The 23539-nt window shown below is 31.6% G+C and overlaps 1 protein-coding gene across 17 annotated transcripts in view; it reads right to left on the reverse strand.

Moving 5' to 3' along the window:
- ADGRL3 (adhesion G protein-coupled receptor L3) overlaps nt 1-23539 on the reverse strand; it is a 760294-nt gene that overhangs the window by 397821 nt on the left and 338934 nt on the right. For all 17 annotated transcript variants that reach the window (XM_079153720.1, XM_079153723.1, XM_079153729.1 and 14 more), the window contains one exon: nt 11860-12073. In XM_079153720.1, coding sequence (XP_079009846.1) covers nt 11860-12073 — 214 coding nt within the window. The remainder of the gene's footprint in view (nt 1-11859; nt 12074-23539) is intronic.

Below are 23539 nucleotides of genomic sequence, written 5' to 3' on the forward strand. Positions count from 1 at the left end.
AATGTGTCTGCCATGTTCCCAATTAAATCTCCTTTTAATTAGGATCCATTTTAGTCATATTTAAGTTCTCTGGTCTTTTAGGATTCCTGGCAAACTAATGTGTGGAAGAACATCTGAGCACTTATTTCTATGGTTGAGTCTGTTCATGATATCAGAACTGGACTTGCTCAGGGTCAGTCTTCGATACTCATTTCACACCTATCATTTTTAGTTAAGGTTTCCTGAATACCAAGGTTTACTTGGATATATGATGAATGCTTGAAAAGTAAAACTTGCACATTTTTTATCAAAGTAATTTTATTGCCAAAACAAAACAGCCTGCTGTTTTTTCTTATGACTTCAGCTAGAAATCAACAATTTAAAACTATGAGTTATAATTCATCCCTATCTCTACAGTATAAGTAGATCTACTTGCATGTCCCAATGTTTACATAGAATGTGAAATCATTAATGAGACTCTTTATTCTTGTGTTTATTTTGACTGACATTAAGTGGAGTTGCCAGATACTTCTAAGAAGGAGTACCACCTTATCTATTTCATACTGTTGTGGATGTACACTTGCTGTTGAACTTTTTTGGAAATATCAATTTCTCTCTCAGAAGATAAAACTGAAAATCTTCTCTATTCCATGCATATACATAAAAAGTAAAATATATATATATATATTTTCGAAGATTCATATTTTGTGAAAATTACTCCCTTATTTTCTGTGGAAATAAAAGTCATTGTTATATGTTTAAAGGATTCCAAGAAATCAGAAAAATTTACTCTTGATTTCTGTTTTGCTTCAAGGTAGTTTCTTCCTATAATCAAAAATTTTTAATTTTTTGTAGATTAATAGATTTCATGTATTTATAATGTACTTTTCACTTATCATTTATTCAGATGTACTAGATAATAATTTTGAAATATTTGATTATTGCTAAAAACAAAGTTTTGAGGTTTTTTTATTTTTGTTCTTTGCTGTTATAAACAAATCTCACACTATATGGTATCTAAAAATGTCTCATTTAATATATGTGTAACAGGCAAGAGATGTTAGAACTCTGTAAAAATTACAGCTATTGCAGCCATTGCTTTTATACTGGAACACATGAAATTGTCTTAAGTGTGTTTTATAGTGTGAGCTAAAGAAAGGAAAAGAGCCTTTTGTGGTGGTGCATGTCTGTAATCTCAGTGGCTCTGGAAGCTGAGGCAGGAATATATGGAGTTTAAAGCCAGCCTTAGCACAATTGAGGTGCTAAGCAACTCAGTATGACCCTGTCTTTAAGTAAAATACAAAATAGGGCTGGGGATGTTGCTCAGTGATCAAGTGCCCCTGAGTTCAATCCCCAGTAATACACCCTCACAAAAAAAAAAAAAAAAAAAAAAAAAAAAAAAAAAAAAAAAAAACGAGGAAAAAAAGTATCATATGAGCTTTTATTAAGATTTTTATTTTGGCCAAGTTATACTATAGAACTTTAAACATTAAAAAAATTCCAAAATGCACTAATTATTTCATTCCAAGAGGAAAATGTGTGGCATTTTTTTTTTTCCCTTTCAAGGACATTATAAAAATACTACAGATTAAAAAAAAATTAACTTGTGGTTAGTATTAAGCTTGATCCATGTTCCTTCAACCAGTTCCTTTAATGATACTGACCTCAGCAACCTGGAGGGGAGGGGAGGCACTCACATGAAGGGGAAGTCAGGTCTCAGGTCAGAAGCACCAGTATAAGCTCACAGGAGGGCGCCTGCCCCAGGCTTTAGTGTTATTCTCCAGACTAATGATGATAAGAGAGGGAAAGTTCACAAAGGTCTTAGATGCAAGATTTGTAACAAAACTAAAATCTGAATTCAAACTTAATTAGTGCCAACTGCCTCTTTTGTGCAAGATTTCCTATCAGATCATAGGTCAGTCACTGCTCAAATGCTTCAAGATTAAGGAACTAGTTTGTGTTTTTGTTTTTGTTTTTTTTTAATTCATAAATGAAGGGCCACCATGAGAGAACAATGTTTTATCTTCCTTGATCACTGGTGTGTCTTTTGTGCAAGGTGGTGCTATTGCAGAGATGCCAGACATTCTGAGTTTCTAAGTCTCTGTGATAGGGGTGAAGTTTCCATTAAGTGGAATTCCAGAAGCCAAGAAAACAAAACGAAACAAAATCTAAGAGGAATGCTAGTTGGTAAGTTTAGTTTTTCAAAAGGCTGCTGTTCCTTGTTTAATTTTTCATTTTGAATACCAAGAGTACTTTATTCCTAAACTTTTGAGTGTATCTAAAAGAGCTTATGTTAATAATTCTGGTTCCAGTGTGATAGAAGAGGGTGTTCATAAGCAAAGATGAATTCTAATCCTGTTTACATTCTGTGGCCTTTTAGCTTATGAAAAACTAGCTATATAGAAAAATTTATGGCAATATATATTTGAAAAGAGCCCTAAAGTTTCCTAAACTCTTAGCTTGGATTGTTTAAGAGGCGTTTCCTTGCAACAGTAGCTCTTGTCATTTTTACCAGTAGCAAATTCTATATTCGAATTTCATATTCAAATTCCCTTGAGCTTTCATAGATTCAATTCCACAATTTAGCCTGCTGGGTTTAAAAATATAGTTAGCCCCAACATTTCCTGGTTATTTCCATGTAGATGAAAGTATTGGAATGATGACATTGCCTATAATTCCTTCTAAAATTCTATCTCTGCTAATTACTAATGAAGGTAGTATGTGGGTGACTGTTCCTTACATGGTCTATCAAGATGTTTTCAACAATACTGGTAGAATGAAATGATATGACACAAAGTTACCAAGGGTAAAACCTCCTTCTCTAAAAACCTACAAAGATTATTGTTTGAAATATTTTACTTCAACAGTAGAGAGAAAATCTAAAAAACTGATTATTTAATATCAGGCTTAAGGAACAATTTGTGGAGACATAAAAAACCATATTTCTTATCAATATGATGACGTTTTCATAGCTCAAAATTAACAATCTGTTTTAAGTAAGTATATGAGGTACTAAATGTAAAGCTTTGAAGTACTATTCCTAGTTACATTTGTAATATAGAGTATTTCACCTGACACTATTTCTAATGAGAAAAAATAAACCATTTTGTAATTATTCCACATGGAACACTGGATTGCCTTTGGAGTAGGGATCCATGGTTTTGTTTGTTTCTCCAGCTCCTACTTCTCTCACTTTCTGCATACACTGTTACCTCATTTTCCATTGTGGGTTTCACCTAGGAATAAGAGATAGCAGCTGAGTGGTTCAAGGTGGGTGGGGTTTCTTAAAATGGGTACCATGGACATCCTAGACTTGATAATTTTTGTGTTTTCAGGCATTGACATGGTAGGATACTTTGAAGCTTGGCCTCTTTATACTAGATGTCATTAGCACTCTCCTAGTTGTGACAACCAAAGGTACTTTAAAAAATTGCCAAATGTTCCATTGAAGGAAAAATCACCTCCTGATAAGGACCACTGGCTTAAGGCCATCTAGGCATCTTATCTTTTGACAGTGACTGCTACAGAGATTTGCTGACAAGCTGATCCCATGAGGATAAACGGTTTTGCTGGAAATGCAGGGATAAAGGTATTTTTCCTTTAGCTCGTCAGGTCTCTCAACGGCTCCATCCTAGAAAGGACAGCCTAGGTTACTGGAGGTTGCAGAACATTAACCTTTGGAAATAAAAGGAAGCAACCGACTCCAGAATTTGCAGACAATGAAATAAGGAGGCCATTTTAGAATTGATCTAATAATCCACAAGACCTACTTTCCCAAGGAATAATCAGTTAACAGAACCAATATACATCCATATTTTTTACATACTTATTTTGAATTAGTTGGATTTTATCCCACTTAAATCTGAAACTTTCTTAAATACAGGCCCTATCAGCTTATATTCTAATTATGCTGAGAAAAAAATACTAAACAATTTATATTTCAAAACAGAAATCACTGTAAGACACAAGGCTGATGGAAATCCCCAGGTAAAATAGTTTGTAGGATTTGTAAATTATATTGTTTCTACTCATTTGCTATGAAAGATACAAATTTGCTTTTATTTCTACATGCAACTCTAAACAATGTTCCAAGAAAAATTCTTTTGCTTTCCATCAATAAATGGCTATAATGGAACACTGGCAGACTAGTTCTTACTATCATGAACTATGCTACAGAAAAATAATTATGAAATATTTATGAGTCTTAGCTTATAAATAGGTATTGTAATATCATCTAGGTGCTGAAAAGTGCAGGAAGAATGAAAATTTCCTTCTAATCATGATTATCAGTATCAAATATATTCAAGACTTGTTCCCCAAATTATGGCTGAAGTGTATGACTATTTTGAAGATAATAGTTTGAATTCATAGACACAGTACTCATTTATATTTTTCAAAATGTGTTTTATATGTAGAAATTGATTAGGGCAAGAAATATCTTGTAGTTTTGTAATTAATAGAAAAAAGATCATGTTCTACAGGTTTCAAAAATGATAGAATGGTAGAATAAAATTAGGGAGCACACTTTTGACAGGACTTATTGAATAGATAGGCAAAGCAAAGGGTTTGCTTTGTACAGTTTGAAGGGATACAGAAAATATTCTTGGAAATGTACTACTGACACTTGATGAAAGATAAATCTAAAAATTAGAAATCACAGACAGTTTTGGAGAGAAAGTGATGGTTTTGCTGCATAGAAACATAAAGCAAGGAGTGCACTATGGAACACATATTAAATATACTATAAACAATAGTTCAATATCAATTTCAAAGTTAAAACTGACTTGCTTTAAGGATTTTCCCAGATCCTGAACTCATCACCCAGAGGTCATAAAATAAAATATTTTTTTAAAATTAGAACCAGAAAAACATTTGCAAATAAAAAAAAAAAACATATTTCTTTAGAATACAAAGCTGATGTATTGCTAAACTTAACAGAGAAAGAGATCCTTTCTGAAGCAGGAGGTCTTTAAAATCTTCTGTTCTGACTAACATAGGAAAACCCATGTTACTGAAATCCAGAATGACATCTATTATTCAACAATAGACAAAGATATAAAACATTTATCTCTGGTCATCAAGCGACCGCTTTAGCATAGTGATACTACACAGGTGGAGAATAACACAGAGATTTTTCTCTGAAGAATGAATCCTGAAGGCAAGTATTTTACCTCCAAATTGCTCAGAGAGGCAAGGCTTACCAGGACAAGTAGTTTGAACCTCAAACCTAAGCCTGTTGTGAAAATTTCAAAACACATGCTATGAACATACAAAGTGAGGAATAAATATCTGAGCACTAGGTGGTGGTGATTTCTAAACACCTTCCTAAAATTAATATAATTTTTGAGGTCCAAGAGATAACATTTTCCAAAAAGCCGTTATATAGCTCTTGAAAATCCTATTTCCAATTTGCTCCTTCTTTGAGTTGGGAAACTTTAAATTATGTTTAAAAAAAATCTTGCCAATGGATAGAAGGTATACTTTTCTTTTACAATCACCAATGCCAGTTTTTTGGGTTTCTAACTAAACTAGTTAAGAAGGTATACTTATGTTGTTAAACTTGGAATAAAGATGAGGATCATCTTTACCCTTGGGTTAATCATTTTAACTGTTTGAGCATCAGTTCCAGTATTTGTAAAGCAAAACAATTATGACTGCTCTATTATCCTGAAAAAATAAAAATTCTTTAAAAATAAATGGATAAAATATGTTCATCTACTTCTTAATACTTCTTAAAAGCTTTCTGTGATCTTGAATCATTAGATAACAATGTTTTTTTCTTGAAAATAATCTGCATCCTAGAAATACATATCATAAATATTCTGCATCCTAGAAATACATATCATAAATACCTATGTCTCTGAATTATGTTCTTTATTAGAGAAGCAGCATCAGCAGCTATTTTCTCACTTATTTATACATATATAAATGTGTGTGTGTGTTCACAAATATGCCAATACGACTAGCATACTGTTTTCAGCTGCCATTGTAAGAATACTTTTAGATCATGTTACAGACAGCAAAATGAAATTGTTAAATTCCTTCTCAAAAATAAGCATGGTACAACAGACTAAAAGAATTTAGGAACAGGGTGGATGTTGCCATTTTCTTTTGAATTACTAACATATGCATATCAAATATGTATGACAACATCCCATTAGAATATACTTTTAAATGCGTGAATGTATAACGTTTTAATACTTGGTATATACTTCAAAAATTACAGGAAGGCAGAAATATTTGCCAGTTGAAAGGAGCCTCATATTCCACCCCAATACCCGTGTGGGCTTGAAGTGCTTATATTAATTAATGTTTTTCACTACTATGACAGTCATTGAAATATTACAATGCATCCAATGTTTTTTGTTTTAATTATAGTATATATATATATATACATATATATTTTATATATATACACATACATATACATACATATATATATTTATATATATATATATACACACATATATATTATATATATATATTAATGTCACAGCAGGGGAATGCTATTGGAGGAAACAGTTGAGTGTAAAGTCATTTGAAGGACTCTACCTTTTCTTCAGAACCTAACATGAAAAGTAATTTAGAATCAGATCTCCTCAGGCAAGGATGATCTACTTGAATTCATTGGAAAGGTGAAAGGCCTTTTATTATGACAAATTTTTCACAGACTAATTTGTGAAAAGGAGTGCATATATGTGACCTTAATTTCTAAAGTACCCACAGAGAAATAATTCTTGTTGCAATCATCATGGGGCACGTATTAACTGATAAAATTAGTCATAGGTATTTTTAATACTACATTATAATAAAAAGACCAATATTTGTGATTTGGAGAGAAAAGAAGGCAAAAAGTGAGTTTGTTCATAAAGCTAGAAAAGTGTAAATATAACATACATCAGAAATACAAATTCAGCATGTATCAGATAATGACAGAAACTCCCAAGAGTTTCTGGGGCCTGCATGACTAATTCTAAAATTAATACTTTTGTTACCAAGAAACAAATAGAAACCTCAGTATTTGCAAATTTACAATTAATATTAGAATAGCATCTCTAATAACATGTTTGTAATTGGAAAAGACTACAATAAGTCTTTCTTATAATATTGATATACACGATGTGCTAAATGAATTCAAAATTCCAGGAGTACATTAATATATAATAGTGAAATATACAGAGTTGTTTAGATGATCAGTGGTGAAGGCTAGGATCAAAACGTCGCTAAATAATTCAAAGACATCAATAATCTTAGGTGAAAAGCTTCTCTTCAGTACAATTGCCAGCTATTCACCTTTGAACTAACACCTATCAGTCCCTCTTTATATAATAACTATCCTTGTTTTTTTTATCACTTTTAAAGTATATTTCCTTCTTTTCCACTGCAATATTTTTGTAGACTTAAATCCTCTGCCAAACATTACTCCCTCAATACAATAACAAGTTCAAGAACCAGCTCCAAAGGTTTATTTTCAGAAATTTTTAGTATTAATAGTTAGGGCAACTGGAATTTTTGGAAAGACCTCACATTTTTTTGAACCAAAACAGAAACATGTATAAATTTATATATTGAAATCAGAACATATATATAAAAAATATTTTCTTTAGTACTTGGTAATCCTAAACAGAAATGAGTATGATTCACTTAACTTCCTGCTATACAAATGATAAATATTTCACTGAACAGAAATCTTCCAATTTTATGCTTTTTTTTTCTATATATTAACAAATATTAGGATAATTGTTTCTCTAATACCTTGGGAAACAGCATTGCTCTTAACTAATCACCCCAACATATCTTGGGAATATTTAAAACATATGGAATGGATTATTAAACATACTTTATTATTAATATTCTTAATAATATAAGAACAGTGAGTCAATTCAAACTTATACATGGTAGAGAAAAACACTATTCAGGGAGACAAATTTAATGTTTCCAGCACACTCTAAGCTCTGATAGGGCAAAATAACAAAAACAGAATACCAAATAAGAACAAACTTAACTGTATAATAAATTTAATATGGTGTGATACACATAAAGATGCACATTCATTTTAATAATTTATTAGCATAAGCTTATTGATAAAGAGCTTTTCTATTTAAAATCTCTTTTATGAAACATTAGTAATTACATAATATTCTGTTACTTATATACAAGCGTGATTAAGAAAAGTCAGTATGATACATCTCATTTACAAGCATTTGAAAGAAGTTATAAGGCATAGTTTCTAACTTATGAACCCTCCCTGTTCCTAAGTTTGCACACTAAGTGACATGTTTTCTTAATTTATATGTACCATACAAGTTTTAAATTACTCCTCATTATCACCAGTGAATTTACTTTTACTGAAATGTTCCTCTAGATAATTATGTCCACATGAAATGTTAAAACAATGAGAAAATCTTATTTCATACAGTTATTATTTAAAATAAAGGTATAATCACAAAAGCTCTTAGTGTTTTTTTTTTCCTTTCTGGAATCCTAATGCAGAAAATAAATGCTACATAATTTAAGAAACTTTGTGACATGATCCCACCATGATATGTGAAAAACATGAACCACCTTTAATATTGTGCACATGTGTATTTTTTCATTGTTAGTGAGTGGTTCATTTATTTCCTGATTTAGTCACTTTTATTAAAACAGTACACATTTCAGACACGGTTTACAGGCAACATATTTTAAACACATGGATTTTTGAGCTGTACTACCATGGTTAAAAGTGCAGATTTACTATGTACTGTGTAACTTTAGGATATTAAAATCTCTCTGTACTTTAGTTCCCTCATTCCTGTAGAAAGAATAACAATTGTAACCATTTGACAGGAATAAAGGAAATATTAAATGAGTCGAATTCATACAAAGTTCTTAGAACATTGTCTAACACAAAATTCTCGTTAAGTATTGATGATATATAGTTACTGCTGGAAATATTTGGTAATAAAATCAGCTCTGTTCTATCAATGCTTACTTTTTCAAGAAATATTACATTATACAAAACACTTATCAATTAATTCCAACAAAAAATAGTTTTAAGGCCACTTTCAAATTCACAATAATAAAACTATTTCTATCCAAAATTCAATAACAAAAATTTGACGATGATGGTATTTAAATATTGATAAAATCTGAATATTCACTTGAGTTTTCACATGAGAGAAAATGAGTTTCTTCTCTTACTATCAAAGTCATGATCAGAAAAAAAGGTTTTTTTCAGCATTTTAAAACTTTCTCAGTCTATCACCTTTGACACAATAAGTAAAGCCTCAATCAAAACTAATTTCAAGACAATTTCTTAAACTCCATGCAACTCCATCTCCTGATCAATGAATCAATGTGGATTATACAATTGCACATAAACAAAAAAACACTAGGTCTAAAGGCAGTCAGAATTATTTTTTATTAAAAATTATTTTTGTAGTTGTAGATGGTCAGCATGCCTTTATTTTATATATTTATTTTTATGCAGTGCTAAGGATTGAACCCAGCGTCTCATACATGCTAGGCAAGTGCTCTGCCACTGAGCTAAGGGCACACTATGAATCCAATTCTCCCATACCCCCAAGCAATCTTTAAAATCATTTTAATTAGAGATAAACTGAGATAAAATCCAACTATTCATTTAGCAAATATGCTAAATCTCATTGTAACTTCTTTTCCTGCATAATCCAGTGCTATCCAATTAATAAGTAACAGAATTTATGTTAATAAACTGCTTAGATAATTTTCATTTGGATTTAAGTTGTCCTGTATAAGTCAGGTTTCATGATACTATAACAAAATACCTGAGGGAGACTATTTATGAAGAAAAGAGGTTTATTGTGCATACAATTTGGGAGAGTCAAGGGTATTTGTATTGGCTAACTTCCAGATAAGGCCCTTTCAGCTCTATCACCTCTTTGTGAATAGAAAAGGTGGGAACGCATGCAGAAATTAGCAATCACATTTCAATAGAGGAAGCCAGTGAGTTGGAGAATCAGGCTTGGGGTTTTATAATTTTCTTTGGAGAACAATCTTAATTCCTTCTGTGGACAAGGCCTCCAAAGACCTATAGATCTTGCATTAAGCCCCACCTTTTAAAGGGTCTACTAACTCCCACAATGCCACACTGAGGACCAAGCTCCCAACTCAGGGACCCTTGAGGGACAAATCAAATCCAAATAACAGTATATTCTCAAGAAAATTAATTTAGTGTTTTCATCTTATTATCCTATAACATTCAGAAACTTTATTCTTTCTTGCTAATTTCTTATAAATATTTTCTGCATCTCAAGTTTCTGACTAGAGGATGTAAAATTATCTAAAAAGCTGTACCCTGACGATAGTAATTAGCAGTAATTGGCCTGGAGAATTATATTGCAGTGAAGAAAATATTCTGAAACTGATTTTGTGATGGTTCTACTACTTGGTAAATTTATTAGAAAATTATTGTGTACTTATTATGAGCAAAACATATGGTATATAAAAATGTTTCAGCTGTGCAATGTGGTGCAAGCCTGTAATCCCAGTGGCTCGGGAGGTTGAGGTAGGAGGATCGAGAGTTCAGTTCTATCTCTCATTGCCTATGACATCTAATGTTTAATGCTTAAGTAAGTTATGAAACATTTTTATCAAGATTATATCAGGGTACAGTAATAATCACTTTTGGTACTTAATTATAATCCTTCATGCTTAAAGATATGTATATCCTGATATAGTGCTTTCTATAAGTTTAAATTAAAATAATCACTTAATCAAAATACTCTTTAGAAAAATTGCTTTCCATAGCTTGTTTGAAAGGATTAAACTAATTAAACTGTCCAAATTACTATTATTATGACTTATATGTACCATGGTAATTATTAACATGACAACATGCTGAGGTTGACATGACAATTTAAAACTAAGTTCATTATAAAGCAACTTAGATGACTTGGGTCATTCCACAATATGGGACCAATTTCATTTATCCAAGAGTCAAAAACAAATACAAATGTAGAACACTTAATAGATCGAATGCAAGCAAGAAACTCACTTTCATGTAAAATTAAACAGTTTTTCATTTAGCTGGCAGTTCTTACTTTAAAAATACTAGGAGGACTTACACAAGGGATATACTGAAAAGCGTTTTTACTCTCCAGATTTGTTACTTCATGTATGTATCCTATATAGTTCAGCAGGTCCAGAGGATCCACCAAAACCTGGTTTGTCTTTTTCTTTCTTTCTTTTTTTCTTTTTTTTTTCAATAATTACATGATTTAGATTAAGGACTTATTTTGGATGACCTTAACCATATCAGTGTAACAATTAAAACAATTTCAGTGAGAATCTTACAGAGATTAAATAGCTAATGAAGTTAAAAGTTTCTGCTACATTTAAATGAAAACCTAATCATAGAAATGCAGATGGATGCAGGTGGAATCCTCCTCAAATTCCACCCCAAAGGGACTCTACATATGTCTGTATTTGGTTATCTGACTGAAACAAAAATAATTTACCCACAGTGAAAAATCTTTCCTCAGCAAACTTTTATATATTTGATTGATTACCAAAATTACATATTAATTTAATTTTTATCACTTTTTCCCTAAATGATTAGAAAATGATTATTAACATGGAATATTTCAGCAATCTTCAAGGAAAATTGTTAAAATTTTGAAAAATGTCTTTAATCACTCATATAATAATCCAGTTGTAGAGAACACTATCAAAATAATAACATACAGATTAGACCAAGACACGTAAATAAATAGGGTAATAAGTTTCAATTAGACATTGTTTCAAATTATCCTGAAACACACAAAACCCTTGATGTCCTTACCCACCTTTCATAGTCACACTGGTGCTCCTTGAACATTTGTTTCATGTGCCAAGAACAGAATATGAAGGATATCATACCTTTGAGACATAATCTTATAGGCATCTGGCAGATAACATCGGATATTCTCCATCTGAGCAGGGTCGGAGTCACAGATTTTGTCGTCAGTCCTCCCATAGTTGGCACTTTCGATCATGATGACGTCGGTTCCTGGACAGCGGAGCTCAATGGGGTAGCTCTCACAGGAGAGCTCTCTGCGGACTACTGCCATTGGGATTGGGGCTCGGCTGAAAGCTACAGCAGAGAAGGAAGAGAGGAACCTGGTTAGGAATGAAGAACCCTTGCACCTATCTGTCTGCCCAGAGCTTGGGGTAAACTAACACAAGGAGTGCAGCAGTTAGGATTCATAATTTTAACAAAAATAGAGTATTTCCCTCTTCATTAACTGTACAGGATTTTGAAAAATCTAACAATTGTTTCTTAAAAACATTATCACATTTTTTTAGTATGTGGGTAAAAAGGAATTCTGAATTTCCTACTAAAACTTTGCTTGCGTGTGAGGTTGACTATGTAGAAATATTATCCGTTTTGTAGAGTACACTATTCAGATAAAATCCTGAAGTCTTTCTGTTTTTCTTTCTTTTTTCCTCTCTTTGTTGTTCCTTTCTAGAAAAAAGATAAAAGGCACCCCCAAATTGCACTGTGGTTGACTTTAAAAATACATATTTAAGTAGTCTATTTCAATTTTTTAAAAGTTCCATTGTTTGGTAATTCACATAATTGGCATATTTTATGAATTAATTTCTAAATATTACATGGTCTTCCTTTAAGAAAGTAGGAATTTTGTTGAGAAAAGTTACATTTTCCTTAAGCTCCCTCTCCACATTCTTCCACATCTGTCAAGAGGAAATCAGTTGTGGTGACCTTAGAATTAATTGTCCAAAAAAATTGACAATTTATTTTTCTTCCCACCCCTCTTTATATTATTTTATTTATTTTACTCAGGTAAATTTTAGTATCATAAACATATCATTTGATTATTATTTATAATGTATTATTTTACTTATGAGATTAATTATATATAAGTTCTGGGCATGATTTCCTTCATTTTGATGATATATTAGAAATTATGCATATTAGCCTGTCCTATATCTATGGGCGTTTATGAAGATCTCAGTATTTTGATTCATTTTTTAAAAAATTTCTTTGTAGTTGTAGATGAACAGAATGCCTTTATTTTATTTATTTATTTTTATGTGGTGCTGAGGATCCAAAGCAGTGCCTCACACACACTAGGCAAGTACTCTGCCACTGAGCTACAGCCCCTAGCATTTTGTTTCTTAATAATATAAATAAGTATAAACATATCTATGTATCCTGGCTGAAGTATTTTGGAAAGAATATAATAATCCAAATATATTTATGCCATATTACTAAAAAAAATCGATGTGTCAAGGGTGAAACACATTTCAAATTTGGCAACTATCAACTAAATTCAAATAATAAAAATAAAAATGTCTATTTCTACCAATAGTACTTTTCACTTCATAATTAAACATTATCAATTCCTTTAAATTTTGTCTTTTTGATAAAGAACAAAGGTAATATCTATTTTAAACTTACTGCTTTATTGTACAATGAAGTATATTTTCATGTTTTTAACCTTTATTTTTCTTTCATCTGAATTGTTTACTTCCATTTATGTAAGGTTCACTATTGCAAAACTTCTTTGTATAACAAGAAACTAATCTGTCCTCTCCATTTGTGGCAACTTTGTTTTTTCTAGTTTGTTGTTTCATTTTAGGATGTTTAATGGACATATACAGCTAATTTTTATTTTAACAATTCTATTTTCTCATGTGAGTTTAACAGTTTCTTATTCTAAGACTGAACATTGCCATCACATTATGGATGAAAATCAAATGTTTAAGTGTTGTAAAAACTCAAGAAGTTTTCCTTAAAGAATATAATTGAAATTAAGTGAAGAATTTACCAACTGTCAAGAAAACTGATCTCCATATAAAATAAGAAGATCAATTATGGAGAAACATATGTGATAGTTGAATTTGCATTGATAGTTGTAAATTAACTCACTAATTTGCACATACATAAAATATGCATTTAAATAAATATATGCAACTTTTCAGGTGTTGCTTTTTTTTTTTTAACTAAGCATGAGAATGTAAAAGCACAAAAGAGGAAAAAGGGGAAGGAAAAAAGGAAGGGATGAGAAAGAAAAAATTTATAACTATAAAGGTTATTTTTTGAAACAATATATTTGTTTTTTGAAAAATACTCAAATTATTCTCACTTTTGAAATAAGTAATACTTTTTAAATAATCAATATTTTCTTTCATTCTAAAATTAAAGAGTAAAATCATTTTTAATACTGATTCGATTTTGATAAAGACAATTTCATTTAAAATTTTAAATAATGGAATTATTGAGTAATAAAAATGGTGCAATTAAGGAATCCAGTTTCCATGATTTACTTAGTTCATACAGAATCATAAAAGTGTTTTTTTTTAGTTGCCCCCAAGAAGTCCTTAAAATCAGTTTTCAGAATACTTTATACTACATTTTGCACATTTGTTTAAAGAGATTATTTCTTAACTTTGATATAGCCATTTAAGAAAAATCACTTTGAAATAGCTTCCAAACATTGGATTCATCTGGACGACTTATGTTGATTTAACCAGTCAATTAAATTTAAAAAAAAAAACAAGCTAATTGAACAAAGAAACAACATATAAGCAAATTATACTGTCAAAGCATTTGTTTGACTAAGTGGACAATTTGGATGATTAAACTCATCAGTCAATTTTGTCAAAACACTGACACAGCTTTAATCTAGGTCTTCACTGTCAAAAATATGATTTAGAACTGGACACTAGGCAGATGCAAAGTCAACTAAAATGTGGAGATTCAAATTTCCCATGTATTTTTTTAATGTAAGAATGATACAAATGTTATGTATTTTTAAAAAGCATTTTTAAAATGATCACAGCTGATTTGTCAAAACTTTCTTCCATTTAACCTGTAATTGCATTTCTTTCAGTTACCCAGTGACAAATTGTACTCTGCAAATGATGTATGCTTTGTTTAAAAGAATCTATTACTGGAAACTACTTGCTAACATTAATTAGCTATCTAAATTATCTTTAATTATTCTGCTAAATATTTTCATCAGTAACCCAATTCCAAAGAGGGAAAAATTGTTTGAGTTAAAAATAAGATTTTCTATCATTCAGTTGTCATGCTACCAACTGAAAGGTTTAGTTTACACGACAAAAGGCCAAGACTGAATATGTCACCAATCCAAATGTGGTGTGACAAATCAGTCTCTTTTGTTTTCCGTATCATATCCTTATTTTAAATTTTATTTTTTCTCAAGTAGTCTGTTGCATGCTATGTCAGGGTAGTACTGACTGGGCATTGTTAAGTGGATTATGGCAAATTAATTTGGGACAAAGAAGGCATAAACATATCTTCTTTAGCTCCTTCCTACTTTTAACTATAAGGTAAATCTGTTATAACAAGGAATCCAATGCCATCTATTAGACGTGTAATAGATAATTACTGAATAAGTTGGAAAACTGTTAGATATGAAATCTGGTAATGTGCTGGTAGGGTACTGCACCTTAAACTACTCACTGACCATGAACCTGATTACAAGCATGTGAACTAACTAAATGTCTCTGCTGAATAAGGTCAGAAGAACCTCTGAAAGTCCCCAAACTCCACATCAATCAGATTTGTAACAAAATGTGCTTCTGACAAGGGATTAACTGTGAGAAAAGGAAGTAAAAAGAAATATTAAATAATATGAGAAATAGCTCCCTGTTCTCGCTCACTTCTTGTCAGAAATCATTCCCATTATTTTCCCCTTTTCTGAACCTTCAGTCATTCTGTTGTGGAAACCTCTTCTTTTCTGCTTTCCCTCTCTTTGAATTTTCTCCCCCACCCAATATTTTCTCCCTGACTCAATATGCTGTAAGTCCTTGGAAAGCTTTTGCAGCTGTGAAATCAGGAATATAAACTCCAAATAAAAGTCAGATGGTTACTTCTGGACACCAAGGAAAGGGCTCACAAAATTTCCAAGATAACCCTAGGGCACTAGAAAGGGACTTTCAAAGGGGGCAGTTCTATTTAAAATATAGGATTGTAGGAAAGATGTTATCAATAAGAATAAGTAAAAGGCCAAACACTAAGATAAAAGTGGAAAATTAATTGGTTAAGCACAACACAATTAATTCAATTTTGTACACATTGAACTTAAGGTGTCAGAATGGTACCTGGATGTGAGCAATTGTCAGCTGGATTCATAAGTCTAGAACTCAGCAACAGTACTCAGAGTAAAGCCATAGTAACACATTAATTAGTTCAAGTAGTGAACCATAGAGTAATAGAAGAAGAATAAACACAGAATTTAGAGTATCAGTTAGTTTTCACTGAAGGTTGGAGGAATATGCTACATCATGACTAGAGAAAGACAGACAAAACAAAGATTTGACTGCACTGACTAAACCACTTGTCACTAAGTTGAGAATAAGTAAGTTAGTTATAGGACAGATGTGTCAAACACTTTATTCTCTTGCATGTACTCAGTGATTTAGTTGAAAAATTAACAGCTGCAGAATAATCTACATATAGCAGAGACTGAAATCTTTGTCCTGTCCTATTTGTTTGTTGCGCTTATAAAAATATCAGAAAAACAGCCTACATTTATATTTATTTTCTATTTCCTGCACTTCACACTTTACCCCAAATCCCATGTATTAAAAAAAAATTAAAACTCTGTTAGAGAATTTAAAAAATAAAAAAAACGGAAATGAAATGCAAATTAGATTATTCTTAGCAGTAAAGATGAGAGAAAAGTCTCTTTACAAGGATAATGACAGAGAACATATTTGATCTATGTTTAGGAGCAAGAAATTACATGATTTGATAACTGAACCAAAGGGTAGAAGATCCTGTGACAAGGATGACTACCAGGTTTCTGGCATAAGCTAGTGGTTAGCTTGTACTGCCATAAACAAAAATCAAACAAAACACCTAATAGGAACTTGAATATACAGGTCTATGACTCAAAGGGACATCCGTATGAATTTCACAGTGGTAAGGGAGCCTTTAAAACCTAACGGATCAGACAATCTAGAAAAGGAATGAGAGTTTTTAAAAGAGGAATAAGTGACAGTTTTAAAATATGTTCATGATTCTTTGACACTCTTCTATTATTATTCTCTCTCCCTTTGAATATGGGCTATACCTAGAGACTCACTTCTGATGGAAACAGTGTGGTGGAAATCAGAGTGCCATTTTCCCAGAGTAGTTCATTAAAATGGAATGGCAGGTTCAGCCTCTCTTTTGGATCATGTAACTTTGTACAAAGCTGGCCACCACAGTTTGAGACCACTCAAGCAGCCCCATGGAGGGGTCCAGGGGCCAAGGAACAAGGTCCCCTGCTGACCACCAGCAGGAACTTGCAGAACATAGGAGGGAGGTAACTTGGAGTCAGCCTCCAGAAAGGCTGCCTTTGGGTAAATGCAAATGCATGAGAGATCTGGAACCATAACGAACTAATTGAACTACCCCTGGATTCCTAACCTACAGAATTGCATAAGATAATAAATGTTTTTACTATTTTATTTGGCTATACAATATAGCCCAGAAACTAACCTGAAGGGATATTTAAAAAGTTGACACTGAAGCTGTTGAACAGATATTTAAAAATTATTAAATCACTCAAAGAAAGATGTCATGAATGATCCAGATTGACAGTGCAACATTACCATCCCTTTGATAAAACAATATTTGGGGTACTAGGCATTATATACAGAAGCAGTACTGAATTATAAATAAGTATGGACAAAGGGCCTTTCTTCCCTACATCCCAGTGATTATGAAAAGAAAGAAAAAGCTCTTTTGAAAACTAAAAAATGATAATGAAATAGATTAGCTTTCTGAAGAAAATGTTAATTAGACTATAAGTTAAGGCTAATGATTTTAAAGAAATTTCTTAATTATGGATGGAGATACTTTTATATCTGAAAGTGGACATGTTTGTATTCTTTTGGCAATGTCTTTGGGAAACCCTTCATTCCTGAAATTCTGCTATAAAACAAATATCACAAACTTACTTTCAGCATAGCCTTTGACATAATTTTTTTAAGCATGTATATTTTCTTTGTGCCATTTTTACATGCCAACATAATTATTCAGGTTTTAAAAATATGCTCTAAAAATCTTGTCCAAAATACTTGGCAATGAAAATAACATTGAAAACTCAATGAAATATCAACCCATCATCTACTTTCTTCAAAAATACATCTGCTACCGGTAGGCTTTTAATACACTGAATTCCAACAAGGGTGTTTTAAGAAAGAATGCCTATAATTTAAATGATATTTCAGCATGTAGTTAAGTGTAACACAGCAACAATTAAAACTGACAACTTGAAAGATTAACAAAAGGCAATTATGTGCTGAGGTCAGAAAGGAAAGCATAAAATTTAGGTGGTTTAATATAAAAATTTTCTAATGAGTGGAGCATCAAAAAACAATGCTTAGCTATTCTTTGACTTATGGGGCACAGCATAAGGGTAACATTCATCTTACTACCTGAGACTATATATACACAAAACTGTGACCTTCCACAGAGACTGCTAAAATTTTGGCAAATATTTCAATAAATGAATTCATATCTAGTTGCCATAACTTTTCATCATTTAATAAAATTATATTCTACATTGTTATCCAATTATATTTATGAGAAAAAAATTTCCAAACGGTACTGAAATTCACATATTATAATTTTCTAAGTTTTTTTAATTGTCAGAAACTTCAAACTGGCTATTCAATATGTTCTTAAGAATAAGAATTACAAATGCATAATAAACAAGAATATAGTAAGAAGCATTATGCAATTCAAAAGACATTTTTAAAAAGGTACACCAATTTATTTCTACTACATAGTGAGCACCTACAAATGTAGTTGCTGGAAGTTACTAAACATAAGATGTAGGTGTTTTCTAAAGTCCCCCTCCACGTCAGTTATTATCTCAGGCTTGGGCAGCCCCGTACAGGAAGGAAAAAGCTTAGTATTCCATGAAATCAAGGAATTGATAAAAATTCAAGTGAGTGTGGTAGAGTCTCAAAAGAGAGGAGATGGTATTCCTGATTATTAAATTCCAAAAGTTATACGATAACAATAAGAGGAGATGAGGGAAAGTTCAAAGCAGAGGAAAGGAACTGGGAAGGTGACCTGCAAGGAAAGTACTGAGGCTCTCCCTGTGCCTGTGGGACTCAAGAAGCTTGTACTGGAGAAAGAAAGCATTCGTGACTACACAGACATAAGACAACATAAATCACAATGAATCATGAAGAGGAAAAAAGCAGTTTAAGAATTTCAAGAAAATGACATAATCAACATGTATTAGGGCTCTGAAATAAGATTTCTTCAATGAAGCTGATTTCCGCTGGCCCATGAAGACAAATCAACGTGTATGGATATAGGAGAGGGTCTAGTGATATATTCCAACCAGAAGGTGTAAGTGAAGAAAGAGGTCAAATTGGTGAAACCCTTAAAGTCAGATTCAGAATACAGTCCAAATTTTATTCAAGATTTGGTATATACAACATTATAAGAAGAATATTAGTCTTAAAAATCATTTGCTATTTGATTTTTTAAATGTACTAGAATGAAAAATAATGGAGTCCAGGAGCTAATGAGGAAGATATTGGAATAGGTTATTTAAGTTGAAATGAATGAAAATTTCTGACATTTATTAAGTGGTTTTCATGTGCTAGTGATTTAAAAGTATCACTTATTTCAAATAGCCAACAATAAAATTTGGACAACATATTCGTTCCTATTTCTCAAACTAGGAAATTGTTTTTTAGAGGACAGAATGGAGGAAAGGTGCCATGATGCCTCTGAGTGTCACAGAAACAAACAGTGGAAGGGAACGTCTTTCAGAAAATGTATAAGGCGATAGGAGAACATCAAGTGAATGATCAGTGTTTTGTATAGGTTATGGACTTTGATTCCTTTAGTAAAATGAAGTTTAATGACTGAATATGAAATGTAAGCTAATCATTCCATTTAATGTGTCTGGCAGGGGCTTCTCAAAACAGATTACTAATATGGCTTTCAGAATTACAATAATTTTTCCTAACACATTGACATTATATCATAAAATTAATTCGAAGTTTTTCTTTGCATAAAAATCTGCAGCAGCCGATGCATTGGTTCGTGCTTATCATCGCAGCTACTCTGGAGGCTGAGGTAGGAGGATCACAAGCTGGCCTCAGAAACTTTTCAACAGCCTCTCTCAAAATGCAATTTAAAAGGGGCTGGGGTTGTAGATCAGACACAGTATGCTCCTGGGTTCACTCTAACACAAAAATAAAAAATAAATAAATGCTCTAAATTAAAAAAAAATAAAGTAACATCTACTTCAGTAAGATGAAAACATCACTGCTTTAATTTTAAAATGCAGTCATTATACAGCATCTAAATAAAAAATTACTGCAAACCAACAAATTTAAGTTGATCTTATTCTTATGTTGGAAACAATGAAATCTGTAATCAAGCATATTTTAAAAAAGAAACACATAGGAAATGTAGTGGAGGATAAACATACTTGTAAATAAATAGCAGTCACAGATAAAATTATACAAACTTTTAGTTCTACAGGAAAGGAATTAAGATAGAAAATTCTCTACTGCACTGCATATGATAGGCAGAAAAACACAAGCAGCATTGCACTCTCTGTCTCTCTCTCTCACACACACACATACACACTATCCATTGGATAAAGAGTTTTCAGAGACTATAATTTTTATTTTGTTTTCTTCTTCATAAAGGTAATGATAAGGCATTTCTTTATAATTCAGCATCATATATATTCAGAGACTGTATTCTGACCTCTTTTGTGATTCTTTCACATGGAAAAACATATACAATGAGGTTTATAAATCCTTTATCCATAGTTTTACCATGGCTTTTATAGTGGAAATCAAGCCCCTTTACTCAATCAGTGCTGAACTGTTCCTATCAGTATGACCCACCTGAGATTAGAACAATAAGCCCAGCCACAAAGAGACTGAACATCGACATTCCTTCTACCAGAACATATCTGTTTGGAAGAAGTTTGCAAATGTATTATGTTACTTATGAAATGAAGTGCTTATTCATTATTTTATTCCCAGTAAAACCTTATTGCCAATATTTTCAAACAAATTTCATCAAGTTGTTCACGAGACATTTCATATTTAATGTAAAGCCTGGCTTTAAGGACAGTGACTCTCCATTTATTGATATTGGTAAATGAGTAATGTATTAACCAACCAAATTCTTCAATCTATGCAAACCCAAGTTTTTCCATTTCTAGAAATATGGAACAAGAAGACTAGTCTGCTATTTTTTGTTAACAATAATGACAGTTCTCTCCAAAACAGGAAAAGAAAAATATCAGGGGCGGGGGGGGGATCTTTTAAAACTCAACCATCAACCCCAACAAAAATGAAATAACAACTCTTAAAAATTGTTAAACAACAAACCCCACAACACACATTAGCTAATTCTGGACACTAGTAATGAGCCTTTGACTGAAAATAAAATATGATTGGTTATTTCAGAAAAGAACTCTAGTCTTTCAGGCTTTGTAGCAATGCTGTCAGAATGATTCTGAAAGAACAGATATTTATATTCTAACAGCAGTAAAAACAACAAAAATCTTCTGAAAGGCAGAGAAACAGCTCTCACTTTCTAAAGTCTGATGAATTGACTTTTAAAACTACATTAAAAATCACAGGAAACAAATGAAAAAAGCTATATCGGGATTATTTGTTATATGTGGGAAAAAGTCATGAACTGATACCCAAGATTTGTTCAGCTCAAAACTAAAATATAGCATTGAATAAAATACCTATTTCCCACCTACACAAAAAAATAACAGAAAGTCTTCACATGCTATTTTTTCAGGACTGAGAAGCAAGTTTCTATAAAATAATTAAATAAAATTTCCATGGGTCATTTCAGTGCTAAAGCACCTGCTTATCATGCATGAGGCCCAGGATTTCCCAGCACCAAAAAAATAAAAGTTTCAAATATGCACTCCAATGTTTCCTCTATTTATTACAAAAATAACTAAACACAAAATAAATTATGAAAGAAACAAGGTTTTAAAGCAGTGGCTAGGAAATGCATATTCAAACTTTCTTGAATGACCAATATCAACCTTTCACCTCAGTAATTAACTTATTCAGTCAACAAATAAGAAATGAGTAATAGTTACGTGGCAGACAGAGTTTGAAATAGTGGTTATTTCATGGTGAATATTACCATCTGTGGAATTTACAATGCAGATGAAACAGAGAATAAATATTGAAAACATGGGTATAAAAACTAACCAAAAACTTTCATGAGAATTATGAAAAACAAAATACGATACAGTGAGGAAAAAAAGAAGTCTCATCAACACTCCATATGTATCTCAGGTTTACCTAAGAAAGTAGGAATGTCTAAAATGATTTTAAACAAGACATTTAAAAAAACTACTAAAAAATTTTTTTAAATCCTCATAAAACTTCTTTTCTCTATTACCCAACATGAAGTATCTAAGTCTTGCTAAAACCTGTAGCATAAGAAGCCGAGAACACACAGTTAAAAAATGGGTATTTACTTGAATCAATAAGTTGTTGAAAGGGAGAGCAGAAAGGATGATTAAATTCACAATGGTTCTCTGTGATGCATTCTAAAAGAGGACAAAGGAGGTATAAACAGCATTCCTTTTCCCACTTCAATCATAATAGATCATGTTGCAAGAATATGCTAACATCTGTTAAAAGAAAATCAACTCACATCTAGAGGACAGTGTCAGATCTTTGATTTAATTGGTACAAAATGTGACAAATATTCTCAGAAAGCAGCTGTAAAAAGGTGCCTTGGCTTTTAATAATAATATATTGGGGCTTTTAATAATAATAATAATAAACATATATTCTAATATGAGTTTGCAAATCTCTACTAGTAAAAGAGTTTATGTGAGCACAAATATCTTGAATTTTTAACTAAGTCTCCAAATCATCATTTCAGGAGTACAGGGTGGATTCAAAGTTGATTTAAATGAATGATACATATTAATGTCTAGAAATGAATCCCAACTCTTAGAAATAGATCCATCATTAGAAATTCATTAGTTCAAAATTATTTCCTGTTGACATCTTCCTTTCAAATCACATTGAACTCATTATATTTAACTTTACTTATCTTCCTCTGATCATCTACTTCCACATTTACTCACCATATGACTGTCCTATAGTATTTCAAGGATCCTCATCTGATGTTGATTATTGTTGTTATATTTCCCTACACTTTAAATAGAATTCAGTTCTTATTATTTGAAATGAAAGACTTTTAAAAAATTACTTGCTCAATGAATTTGAACCTCTAAGTTCAGAAAGCATTTTGACAACATTGTATTACTTAAAAATTAATATTTCAATTTAGTTATTGAGTTCTGCAGAGATAAACTGATAAACATTTTTAAGTAATGGTTATATACATTACTAAAAATTATTCCTTTTACTTATGTTAACTTTTAAAATATTTAAGATATCAAAAGTAACATATACATACACATGTACACTCCTGCAATGATTCCTTTTGCTTATGCTAACTTTTAAAATAAGATGTCAAAAGTCATCTGTATAGTGGGCTGGGGATATAGCTCAGTTGGTAGAGTACCTGCCTTGC

Source organism: Sciurus vulgaris (genome assembly GCF_902686455.1).
Source record: "Sciurus vulgaris genome assembly, chromosome: 9".
Lineage (NCBI taxonomy): Eukaryota > Metazoa > Chordata > Mammalia > Rodentia > Sciuridae > Sciurus > Sciurus vulgaris.